The 13,303-nt window shown below is 46.4% G+C and overlaps 1 protein-coding gene and 1 long non-coding RNA gene across 3 annotated transcripts in view; one reads left to right on the top strand and one right to left on the bottom strand.

Moving 5' to 3' along the window:
- The window catches only part of LOC137145039 (uncharacterized), a 44,609-nt gene extending 33,138 nt beyond the window's left edge, over positions 1-11,471 (bottom strand). For both annotated transcript variants that reach the window (XR_010917546.1, XR_010917545.1), the window contains exon 1: positions 11,182-11,471. This is a non-coding gene — a long non-coding RNA (uncharacterized lncRNA). The remainder of the gene's footprint in view (positions 1-11,181) is intronic.
- The window catches only part of USP24 (ubiquitin specific peptidase 24), a 91,621-nt gene continuing 89,031 nt past the window's right edge, over positions 10,714-13,303 (top strand). The window contains exon 1 of the mRNA XM_067535596.1: positions 10,714-11,202. Within this exon, the coding sequence (XP_067391697.1) occupies positions 10,861-11,202 (342 nt within the window). The 5' untranslated portion in view covers positions 10,714-10,860. The remainder of the gene's footprint in view (positions 11,203-13,303) is intronic.

Raw genomic sequence — 13,303 nt, 5'->3', positions numbered from 1 at the left:
GAACATGGCTTTGTCCTTATGTGCCACTGAAGACAAATAGGGTAGCATTTCCCTTCAGTCTGAGCATATGCCTCCCATGAGTATGGTAGGAATTATGGGCCAGATCTTCATGGGATGCAAATTAGCTATGCCACTCTGATTTACACCAGCTGAGGATCTGACCCTTCAGATGCCCACGTGTGTAACAAATGTGTATTTAGTGCTAGTTTTTGTTAAAATCAAAAATAAAACCACACAGGTTCTGTAAAGTAATAATCCATTCCCCCTCCCCTTTGTTCAATTTCTTTTTTAAGGCCTTCCTCTTCCTCAGAGCAATACAGTTGACATCTATCAGCCAAGCTTCTCCCCCAGCAGAATGTTTTACATCTATTAAATGCTTTGTTAAAAGGAATTTTTAGAATTATTTATCTTTATAGACTTGTTTCTTCAATTTTGACATTGAATTTACACAATGAGGAGCTGAAGAGGCAGGTTCTGCTTTAAAGGTCACAAACACAGTTGGAAAGAAATCTATACAGGGTAAAAGACCAAAGAGGAGTTCTCTGTTTCTTCAGCATGTGGCACTGTACTGCAGCAAATCAATACAATCTACAGCAGGAAACTCTCCAGAGGTTTTGTTTCCTGCACATTGTATATACACACACACTACAAAAAGCTGCCTTAACCCTTAGAGCACTGCACACTGCTATAATCATCCTCAGTATACTGCACTGCAGTGCACTAGACAAATGTAGTCCTCCACAGACTGCTCTCAGCTCATCAGTGCTGGACTTAAATTAACCTCCTTCCTAACTGCCTAACTCTCCGACTGTCCCCGGACAAGCGACCTGACTCTCTCCACCTCCAAAGTGCCTGACACTCACATTTTGTCCCACATGCTACTCAGCTAGAAACTCCATTGTAAGAGTGAAAATTATGTAAAGGGTGTGACTTACCACAAAAACCACAATATTCAGATGTAGACAGCGGTCCTTACACCACAGTCACAACATTACAGTGGATGACGTAAAAAAAGATGCTCTATGGTGCTCGAAAGTTTGTCTCTTCAACCAACAGAAATTGGTCCAGTAAAAGATCTTACCTCACCCACTTTGTCTCTCTTATTCCTTTATTCATTTATGCTTCTGCATTGCAGAATGGATGATATATATGATCAGAGACTGTTCTAAGGTTCCTCTGAGACAGGGCCACTGAGCTTTCGAGCCACACAGAGCTCTTCTTCAGTTCTGGGAAACTTACTCAGAGACTTTGCCAGACCTGAAGAAGAGGTCTGTGTAAGCTCAAAAGTTTGGCTCTCTCACTAGCAGAAGCTGGCCCAATGAAAGATATTACGTCACCCACCTTGTCTCACTACATATTTGTGCATATTGGTTGGTTGATTTTTTGGTCCTAGAGAGACATGCGGCCTTTCTTCCAAAAAGCCACAGTCCACTTCCTTTCCAAGTCAAAGTATGGCATTTATGAACGTTAAGACTTACAGTGATCTCTGTGCCTCCACTACTTCATTGCCACCAAGAGCCTTATCCTGCTCTTTGAAGTCAGTGCCAAAACTCCCATTGACTTAATGGGAAAAGGGTTCTCTTTAATGCTTTTCTGAATCTTTGGTCATGTGCTTACAAACATGAGTGCACAGCCAGGTCCCAATGTTAATAGTAAATGAGACATTTTAAAGTAATTCAGCTTTGCTCTGATTGAGGTCTAGCACTGGTATTGTCATCATCTTCATGCTCAGCCAGGAATCCCCTCATGGCTTCTTTAAGATGTTTTGGATCTCATGAGCTAATCACTTGCCATCCTCCATCAGTTTGTATCTTTCTATTTGCTATCTTCAAGTGCTGTTGTCTCTAGGTCCGTTATCTGTGGTGGCTACAATGGCAAAATAGCTGACAGTTAATTAAATTGTAAATCTTTGCTCCTCCATGGTGATGTCACTGAATCCTCTACGTAGTCACACGGATCCTGGATAAGAGTTGTGGGGTTATTCTGGTGGTCTTTTCTTGCTGATTTGTTGAGTGAATGATCATATTCTACACTGACTCTAGTTTCTGCATCCTTAAAAGTGAAACATTGAAAAATTATGTAGATGATCATCACAGTTCCATAGTTAAGGCTGAGTTGAATTTTGCACTTAAACCTCTGTTATTTGTGAAAAGTACCACATAGCCTCCACAAAACTTCAAGAGAGATGAACAGTGAGTGTCTGAATGTCTGTGGGTGTGTATATGTTTGAGAGCTGATTTATGGAGGGATATGGCTTTGCATTGTATTTCCTGTTTTTCATTACTTTTGTGTGATTATCCCTTAGTAACTTTGACTGTTTTTCATATTGGTGTTTTTTATGTTTAAATAGATTATAGACAAGATCAGGCCAACAGCTCAGGTCATGCTTAACTGGAGTCATTGTGACATCAGAATAACCAGCCAACACCCTCTTATACAGCTAATTTCCATGCTATGATTGTATTGGCTGCAATGTGGAACTGATGATTTCCAGGGGTACCCAGGATTGTGAGGCACCTCTCTATCACCTGTCCTTAGCGTGAGGAAGCCTCGTCTGTGCCTAGCATGGGTGAGCTCTATTGGCATTGGCAACACAAGCCCCCGCCCTCTACGCCTACATAGGCCCCATTCTCTGTGACAGGCTCACTCCAATCTCCAAGCAGGGGGGTTCTTGTTTATGAAAAGGACCAAAGGACTGTCCCAGTATATCTAAGGGTACCAAGAGAAACCCATGATCTTTCATTGAGGAGGCAAGCTGACAGTGTGACTTGTCTCATGAACAGGTCACAGTCAAGCCTGAACAATATTTTAGATGAGAGTATTTTGTTAATTAAGTCTAGGTTCTAGAATGTATGTTATGATTTTATTTTCTATGTAACCATTTGTTTCTAATGCTTCTACTTGGTAGCACTTGAATCTCTATACTTTGTTAAATAAACTCATACTTGATTTCACTGTAAAGCTATCTAAGTGTTGTGTGTCAAGCAGAGTGGTGACTGGAGGTGGAACTGGTAAACTGGTGTGTACTGTTTCTGTGGAAACAGTGAATTTGTGAATACTATGGGTGTCTAGTAGAACAGAGGGTGGACACTCTTATGCTTGGAGATTGGAGTGAGCCTGCAATCCGGCAACAGAGGGGCGGAGCCTCAGCAAGGGCTGAGAGTATAAAAAGCAGGCCCCACAGCTCAGAGGGAAACAAGCTGCCACTGGAGGCAGACGTGCCGTTCCGCTGGCTGCAGCAAGGACCTGAACCGGGCTGGGCCGCTGCCCCAAGCAAGCGCCTCCCGGAGCGAAGACCCCGGGAGCGGCCCAAGTGATGAACTCCTGACAGTTGGATAGGGCCTCCAGGCCCCCTAGACTGGCCTAGGCCTACAGGCCCCAAGGACTGGGCCAGGCCCCTGGGTCCCAGTGAGTGGACCGAGTCTCCTGAGTCGGACCCGACCTGGAGGAGCTGCCTGAGGTCGAGCCAACCCCCGAGCCCTGGGACCTGGAGGAGCTGCCCCTCCCAGAGGAGCTCTCTGCCTTGCCACCGGTGGACGAGGAGGGACTGGCGGGCCTACCCCAGGCCATGTACCCCAGCGACTGCTTGCTCGCCTGCCCTGCGTGAGGGCCGGGGCGATGGACTGCTTGCCTGCCCACCCTGCCTCAGGGCCGGGGCACCAGACTCATATCCGAAGCTAACATTCCCCTTGTAGGAAGGTGCAGTGGCCTTCCTCCAAGCCGGGGCCCAAAGAAGGGCCACAACCGTGGGGCCGGACCAGACCCCGTGCTACACTGCCCATGAGGGAAAATATGATAAAAATTATGTCTTTAAAATCATTTTTATTGAATCTAGAATAACAAACATTAAATTGCATCAATCATAATGATATGGTTATTGCATGACTTTACAGGGCAGAGTTACAGTGGTTCAGGTACCTTTACATGTTTAGATTTTTTAATTTTTTTTATTTAACCCTACCTCTGAATTTCCTGGGTTTGCAAAATTTATTTTGGAGAGAATCACAACATCCTTGTCACTTTTTTTAACCTTTAAATTGTGGGAATGAGGGGAAGTCTTATAATGCTGATCTGAGCTGAAGAGCAGAACACAAGATTGGGTATGTCTACATTGCAATTAAAAACCCATGGCTTGTCCGTGCCAGCTGAATCAGGTTCCTGGGGCCCAGCCTGTGGAACTGTTTAATTGCAGTGTAGACTTCTGGGCTCAGGCTGCAGTCTGAGGTCTGGGAGCCTTCCACCTCTCTGGGTCCTAGCGGGCTCTTCCCGGGGCTTGAGGGGAGGGGACTTTTCCTGGTAGCATGACCACTGAGCAGCACAGCGCGACTGTCCAGAGCGGTCAAAACGGGGCATTGTGGGATACATTCCGGAGGTCTACACTGCAATTAAAGAGCCCCTTAGCCCAAGCTCAAGTCAGCTGGCAGAGGCCAGCTATCAGTATCTAATTGCAGTGAGTGTAGACATACCTATATGGTCAAGCAGAAATGAGCACAGTGGAGCAGGTATGATCAGATCCTTGAATAAGTTCTTTCCTTCCAGTTGTATTTCTCTTAACCTACTGTTTCATTATTTCCATTGCTGCGTCATGCTGTTCTCATTCAATGGAAACAGGATGAAACTTTATTTGTATTTAAGAGAAATAGCTAGTACTGGGCTCCTGCTAAAATAAAAGTGCCAGAGTTCAGCTCCTGTGTTTTTTGACCACCAGGATGAGAAGGGGATTGGTTTGCTGCCTTGGCTGGATGATGCACATCACCTGCTAGATCTGACTGCTGCTGCTGTTAACCTTTTATCTTTCTGTAATGATCACACCAGCTGGACTACAACTGGGAGGACTTGGTGGATCCTCAGATGCTGGCTTGGCGCATGGGGCTCCCCACCCAGCCACCCTCTCCCCACGCACTAAAACAGCTGCAAGATTTGCAGCCAGTCCATTTCCAAACTGCGCCGAGGGTCTATCTGTAATCGCTCTTACTCCACACCTTCCATTTCCTTGCCCGCATGTCCTGCCCAGACACCAAATGGTGGGACCTAACACCACCTGTGGAGGGTGAGGATCCCCAGTGGGCCAGCCTCTATTCCACCCTGACCCCACAGCCCGCTGGGGACATCAATTGGCAGCTCCCTCATAGAACCATAAGAACAGGCATGTACTTGGCATGGTTTACCCCGACACCTGCCCCTTCTGCAGCATGAGGGAGACCCTGGTGCACGTCTATCTCGAGTGCACCAGGCTGCAGCCCCTGTTCCAGCTCCTCCAGAACCTCCTGCTGAGGTTCTGGCTGCACTTTTCCCCACACCTATTCCTATATGCACATCCCATTCATGGTCCCACAAAGCTGTGGGACTGCCTTGTCCACCTATAAAACCAGGGAGAGGAGGTTGGCTGAGGGGGTGTTCTGCGATTGTGGGGCCTATTTCCATTCCTCTATCTGCTCACACATGCAGGCAGAGTTCCTCTCGGCAGTGTCTGCTGGCTCCCTAGACACCTTCAAGGAGCAGTGGGCGTTGTCTGGGGTTATCTGCTCAGTGTCCCTTCCGGTTCCCTCCGTTTGACCCTGACGCCCATTCCTATTTTTTCATCCATTGTCCCCTGTAATTAGTTGAGTCCCAGTGACCCCTCCCCTTAGACTGGAGGAGGGGCCTTTAGCAGTGAGCGGGCACAAGAACACAAACAGGATGATCACACCAGAATTTGCAACACTAGAAGTGGTTAGCAGAGTGGGGTGGGGGTTGGGAAAATATTGGGTTAGCGATACTCCCCCTCCTTTAAAAAGCACTTTGAGATACAGGGATACAAAGCAGAACTAAATATTGTAGTTATGATTACTTATACACAAGTAATCCTCTGCTTGAAACCCAGGTAATTACACTGGTGCAAACCACAACTTATAGCAGCTTTGCCTGAGGGGTTCAGATCATTGCAGCTATACTATTAGCTAGCCACCAGTAGATGTAAATGTAAATCCACAGGGTAGACCAGGCCTAAGAATCTTGCATTTATCTGAGTTGTTTTTACCACTTGCCTGTAATATATAGTGCCAAATAACACACACAAACTCCTTGTCTCTGTTAAAATCTTCATTTGAATATTTTGCCTGCATTTACATAGATGTCTTAGTATCTAACTGCTTTTGTGTATTCACTTTGTTAGTATCTATTGTTGTATTTTTTAGGATATCATTCATGTTCCTTACTGAACCCTTTTGATTCTTCACTTTAACATTTCCCTCAAAGAAAGCCCTGCATCATCGCCACTATCCCTTTACTTAAGAGAAACAAATATTATTAATCAGTATCTATCTAGATAGGAAGTGATTGTCAAAAAAAAAACCTAAGTGATCCAAAGGGACTTGTAATTTTAAATCATGTAGGCACCTTTGAAAATCCCACCTATAATGTCTGTGTATCACCCTATAAATACATCAAGAAGCAGGAAGATTGCAAGAGAGCTGGTGGAGCTGCTGCTCTACCGAGGAGTAAAGAGAGCAAATAGGGTAAAGACATTCATAGATTTTAAGGCCAGAAGGGACCATTGTAATTATCTAGTCTGACCTCTTGGCACATCGCAGGCCACAGAACCTCAGCCACTCACTCCTGTAATAGACTCCATAACCTCTGGATGAATTACTGAAGTCCTCAAATCATGATTTAAAGACTTCAAATTACAGAGAATCCACCATTTACTCTAGTTTAAACCAGCAAGTGACCCATGCCCCATGCTGCAGAAGAAGGTGAAAAAAAACCCAGATCTCTGCCAAAATTCCTTCCCCACCCCATATATGGTGATCAGTTAGACCCTGATCATATTGCTAAAATCCACCAGCCAAACATGTGGGAAAGAATTCTCTGTAGTAACTCATAGCTCTCCCCATCTATTGCTCCATCTCCAACCACTGGGAATAATTGCTATTAACAGTCGCAGATGGGCCACATGCCATCGTAGGCAATCTCATCATACCATCCCCTCCATAAACTTATCAAGCTCAGTCTTGAAGCCAGTCAGGTTTTTTTGCTCCCACTGCTCCCCTTGAAAGGCTGTTGGATAATTTCACTCTTCTGATGATTAGAAACCTTCGCCTAATTTCAAGCCTAAACTTGTTGATGGCCAGTTTATATCCATTCCAGAGACGCCAAATGATTTTTTCACAACTTCATCGCAGAAGCAGTTGGAGAAAGGAGATCTGAGAGAGTTCTTTCTTCAGGTAATAAATACTGATGTGTTCAAAGAGGTGCTGCAACAAATGGCTATATTAAAGAGTGGAAGTCACCTGCTACTATAAAGCACACTCAGTAGGCCATCCCTCTTTTATAATGTTTGTAGTTAATATGCATTATGTTTTGGGTGATAATGAAGATAGAGAGGGGATGTACTTAACTAAAATAATAAAAACTACCATCTCACGTCAAGAGCAGCGAGTTATTAATTTCTTAATTTATGTCATGATCTTGCCATGTTTGTTGACAGTTGTGTGTGCCAAGTTCTCACCCACAGTTTTCACCCTTCTGCCCACAGAGAGGGATGCTATTTATCTGGCTGGCTTCCAGGCCGAAAATCTCCATTATCATCATGTGCCTGCTTTAGGTGTCTTATCCTGAACCATTAAAGTGAGTGAAAGAGTGTTCTTCCCTTCCAAATAGAAAACAGATGTTTTTTGTAATGCATATGACTTGCACACTCTACTCACCTCTGGTCTACTCTATAAACTTATGTAGGTATAACTATGATGTTGAGGAATATCATTAGACTGACCTACCTCCTGTTGTAAACAGTGCTATGTCAATGGGAGGGTTTCTCCTGTCAGCACAGCTACCATCTCATAGGGAGGTGGAGTACTTATGCCAATCGGAGAAGCTCTCCCATCGGCATAGGTCGCATCTTCGCTAAGTCCTATTATAGCAGCACTGTAAGTGTAGACAAGCCCTATGACCCTTTGTACAACACCTGGAAAGAGAAACTCCTTGTGGAGACCATTTATATATATATATTTCTTACCATGGAGGATAAAACTCCTGTTTTTATGCAGCTCCTGTTGTGTTTACCTACCCTGTAGTTTTGAGTGTTAAAAACAGTAATGTACCTCTCTTTTTATTTCTTTTATGTAACCGTTTTGTTCCCATTATCCTTTCTCATTGTATCTTGTATATTGAACCTTTGATAATTAACTTATTGGGCTGGACACTACAGGGGAATGCGTCAAAGGGGCTTGAGGGTTTGGGTGCACCTGTTAACCTGCAGGGCAAAGTAAGGCATGGCATAGTCTAGAGGAGATTGTTTGAGTAGCTAACAGGCTGGTGCTGTCAGGGAGTTGACACCCAGTTCAGCACAAGCAATTTTCCTTCTTGCTGGAGGCAAAGGGAGGGAACAAAGTGACTCAGTCCTGGGTATTCCGAGAACTATCACACACCCCTTTCAACTTCTTACCTCAACTAGCTTCCTTGCACCCTCCAATGACCTTCTAGGTACCTCATCCTCTCTGCAGCTCTCCATGTGGGCTGGTTTGCTCAGCTAACCTCTTCCATCTGGGGCATAAATTCCTTCTAGTGATAGCACAGGAAAAATGTGTGCAATTTGGGACTAACGACATTCCTAGAGGCTTACTAGACATCCTCCCCCGCACCTCCACTGAGTTGTAAAACACAGCCTTTGCTTGAGGGCAAATGAACCCTGTCAGGTGAGATGGTAAAAGGAGCCTTTGGGACTGGCACTTCTGGTTTCTAAGGTTATCACTCAGTGCTACCTCCACAGTTGGCTAAAATTTCATCAGACTGCCTAATATAAAATTACAGCTAACTATTTTCAGCACTGCTTGACTATAAGAGAACAATTATTGCCACAACAGAGTCCGGCATTCTGCTTCACTACTACTTCTGCCTACGAGCCAATAAGATTTTAATTCGTTCATCTGTGTGCAAAATTACAGATGTAGTCTCCTGAGCTGAGTGCTGGGCTTCCTCTGTATAGTCTTAGGCAAGTCACTTAACCTCTCTGTGCCTCAGTTTTCCCATCTGTAAATGGAGATAAGTCTGACTTACCTCACAGAGTGTTGAGGACTAATTAATGTTTGTAAAGTGCTTTGAAAATGAAAAAGTGAAATGTAAGCACTACGGTAGGTAGTATGATTGACTAGACAGTCAACAGTCAACATATTAAATGGACCCACGAGAATTGCTGGAATTTTGCTGAAGCCTGCCACATTTGATCCTTAGCAATACAATGAAATCCAGTACCTCATGACTGGATGTCAGTGTGAATGAAAGTGCCCTCCCTGGTTCTGGAAACTGAATTCCAAAACAGTTCACAACTTACATACAGGAATCAGAGAGTCTATATTGTGTGACTGCTTTTTCTGCCCTTTGGGTATGTTGACATGAGGAGTGTAACTGTTAGTAACATACTGAAATAAAAAACGAGTCAAATGCCTTGTCAGTCAAACACTGTTCTGTCAACTTCTCTTTATATATATATATATATATATATATATATATATATATATATATATAATGTATGTATTAGAAAGTTTTCAAATAGGTATTTCTAGCTTCCCTACCTCAATACATTTATTATGTCAAGGTGTCAGTTGTTTCACCTAAAAACTGTCTTTCAAAATTTTGACCTTCTTAGATAGGTACTGTAACAATTCCTAGGCCACCTGGGATATCAGTGTCACTACAAGCCATACCATGGCCACTTGGAATTTCATGATGTCATTGAGGACATAACTCAGATCCTCCCACTCCAAAAGCATAGGTCCTACTTCTTGAGTTAAAGGAGATTCTCCATTAATGCCTAACAGCACAGCGCCTACGGCATACGGTTCCCTCAGAGCAATTCTGATTCTAGCAAGTAGAGGATATATATACACTACTCAGTTCATTACAGCATTATAAACAATGCCTCTTTCTTAGTTGTAGCGTCCCTGATTTTAGGTCAGCTTTTCAAATTTCCTCTCAAATTGCACCCGCTGGCTTTGCCTCTATGTCTGCAGGATCCGCCACTTTTGTGCCCTGCGCTCTTTGACTCTGCCTGACCATTTGTACCCACATTTACCTCTGTCGGGTCCTCATTTGTGCCACCAGTTCTGCCTGCTTGTGCAAGTACAGGGTTGATGGGCACAAATGAGCAAAGCAGGCACAGGCAGGTTTGGGAGGCTCTTTCCCAGCGCTTGCTGCCCACCCTCTACAGGACAGGGTGGCATTAGACTCTGGAAAGCCCTCCTCATCCACTCCTCTTTCTATCTCCTCCTAGCGGCCTCCTTCTTCTCCCCTCAGTGCCTCGCAGCCTCCCTGCTCAGATCCCTGGCAGCTCCCTCCATTGCCCTCCTCCTCCACTCCCGGGAGTCTCAGCTCCCTGGGAACTCCCTGCCTGCGCCCCTTCTCCCCCTCAGGCTCTCCAGGAGGCTGCATTCTCCCCCTCAAGCCCCGCTCCCACCCAGGACAGGCGCCTCTTTCCTCTCCCTCTCCCACTCCCTGCCCCCGCAGCAGCCCCCTCAGGTTCCCATGGCAACCACCTCCTCCCGTAAACCCCGCCCCTGGTCGTCGCCGCCTCTCCCCTCCTCCTCCTCCTCCTCCTCCCAGCCCCCCGACTCCATTCATGCCCAGGAAGCCTCGCCTCCTCCCCTGTCACGTGACCAGGGTCCTAGGCGCGTCCCCCCCCCACCCCGGCTTCCCCGGCCGCTTCCGGGTGGGGGCGGGGAAGTGAGTCCGCGGCGGTCTGTGACTGAGGCGGAGAAGGGCTTGGGAAGGAAAAGGAAGGAAGGCGGCGGCCGTCAACATGGCGGCGCGCAGAGCGGGCAGCGCCTGAGCCTGAGCCGGGCTCCCTCCCGGCCCCTTCCCCCACCGGCCCGGCCCGGCCCGGCCATGGAGAGCGAGGAGGAGCAGCACATGACCACGCTGCTGTGCATGGGCTTCTCGGACGCGGCCGCCATCCGCAGGGCCCTGCGCCTGGCCAAGAACGACATCAACGAGGCCGTGGCGCTGCTCACCAACGAGCGGCCCGGCCTGCACTACGGCGGCTACGAGCCCATGGACAGCGGGCAGGGCCAGCCGGGGCCGGGCGGACACGGCTCCCCGGCGGGCGGGCAGGGCTCCCGCGGAGGGGATGGAGACAGCGGCGGGGGGAGCGGCGGCGGCGGCGGCGGCAGCAGCAGCAGCGGCGGGTTTGATCCACCTCCCGCTTACCATGAGGTGGTGGAGACCGAGGTGAGGAGGAGGGGGCGGGGGGGGAGCTGCCGGGGCCACTCTTCCTCCGGCCGCCCTCACGGCTGCCTTCGCCCCCCGGCGCGGAGAGCTGTCAGCCGGTGTCGTGCTGCACCTAACGGACCGGCCGGTGCCGCCTCATCCCCGGGTTAACGGGCTGAGCCCCCGCAGAGCCCCAGCGCGGGAGGGCGGGGCGGGGCGGCGAGGCGACCCTCTGAGCGAAAGCCCGTCCACTCCGCACTGCTCCCACCGCTCGCCTGGCAGCATTGCGGGCTGCCCAGCCACCTCCCAGCCCAGGCCTAGTGCACAAAATACCTGGCAGCGGCCCCAGCCTCTTGGTTGTTGGAGCGCCTGGTCTCTTAACTCCACCCACCGGGACGATTGGGCTAGTGGCCAAAGGCATTGGGGAGCTGGTGTGTTTCCAAAACCCATTGGGTGCACAGGCGAGAGCAGCCCTTGGTGTGCTGAGGGAGCACAGTCCGATGGTCGCTTTACATTCTCCCACAATATGGATCCTCTTTTGGGTTGCCCCCAAAATGGAGCAGTTCTACCTTTCTTTGGCATGTGGTAGCCAGGTTCAGCCATCAATTCATTCAAGGTGTTGCTCTCTCCTGGCCCCACCCCACTGCCCACTAAAAGCCAACCGGGGAGGTTTTCTCCCGTTGGGTGATTGTGAAGAAAATATGCCATGTTTGTTTTATTTCAGTTTCTAGAAAGTGAAGTGCTTGCCATTCACTCTAAGCATTCTAGGAATACAGTATGATGTGGCTTTGCTGGGATTTTTTTTCTTTGCCTCATTGCCTCAGCCAGGTGGCTGTACACTATATTTTCATTATTATTATTATTATTTATTATTTATTTGATTAAAAGAAAGAAAAGAGAAAAATCAGTGTGAGTACCTTAATTTACTCTGCACGGAGAAAAATAGTTGGGTTTATTACTGGATGCTAGGGTAATACAGATAAAAGTAATGGAAATGAGAGTAAATGACCACTTAAAAGACGGTGAACTGAAGTAAAAATGCCTTAAGATATTGACTTTCAAACTTTATAATTTAAATTTATCTATATTTCAGTGTAGCCTTTTGATGATGGTACTGAAGAATATTGCCCCTTCACAACTTTGCCTCTTTCTACTGCTCTGCTTTTGTCTCTTCTCTCATCACTCCTCTGCTCTGTCAGTTATGCCAGCCTTATCAACCCTTATGCCACCTTCTCATGCAAACATCTTTGTGCCTCTGATGCTGCCTCTTGTGTGTGGATGCCTTCTCTGTACTTATCTGTAAATCCACTACCTTCTTCCCTCAAAACTCATTTCTTCCATGATCCCTTTAAGAAATGAGCCAGTTAACGTCTAGGTTGTTGAATATAGGGGGTGCTTATCTGTATTTTTAAATGTTGTGTTATGTGTACAAACATCTGTATACATCCAAGCTGTATCGCTGCTTTCACTGCATCACTTATTTAGGGCCTGATCCTGCAAATCTTAGGCACATGAATAGTTCTGTTGAACTCTGTGTGGGTTAAATCTTCAGCAGATGGAGTATGATGTACACCACTAGAGGATGTAGACCGATGGGTCATCTTACATGCATAACATTACTCGTGTGATGATGTCTGCAAGATCAGAACCATACATTGTTTGAATTGGCAAAGTTACAATGGGTAAACCACAAACTGATTTCTAGTGTCTGCTAGAGGGAGAGGTTGGGGGGTATCATGATCCCAATATGTGTGATCTGTTGTCAGTAAGCAGTTTATGACCAGCAGGAAAGCGTATTTAACATCTTTAATTTCAAATACACTTGCCTAGTTACACATGAGATAAGGTGCTTTTTTCAGTGTGATATTTAAAGGGACACTGTCCATTTAAACATTACATTTGTCTGATTTTTTTTTACCTATTGTACTATCATAATCTTAAATATCATTTGTAACAACTGATAGGATAGAGGGGGAAATTCCTTTCAGTTTGGGTATTTGACACTATGTACAGTGAACTTCACTTTTCCTTTCAAAGTCAAATATTTTCCTTTAGTGGTAGTTTTACTCACAGAAACTAGGGAAACAAAACATTTCTTAAAATATGACTGAAATTGCAGAGG

Source organism: Emydura macquarii, unplaced genomic scaffold (genome assembly GCF_026122565.2).
Source record: "Emydura macquarii macquarii isolate MOO-44397 ecotype Brisbane River unplaced genomic scaffold, CSIRO-AGI_Emac_v2 contig_3506, whole genome shotgun sequence".
Classification (NCBI taxonomy): domain Eukaryota; kingdom Metazoa; phylum Chordata; order Testudines; family Chelidae; genus Emydura; species Emydura macquarii.
This window is presented reverse-complemented; position numbering and strand designations above follow the sequence as displayed.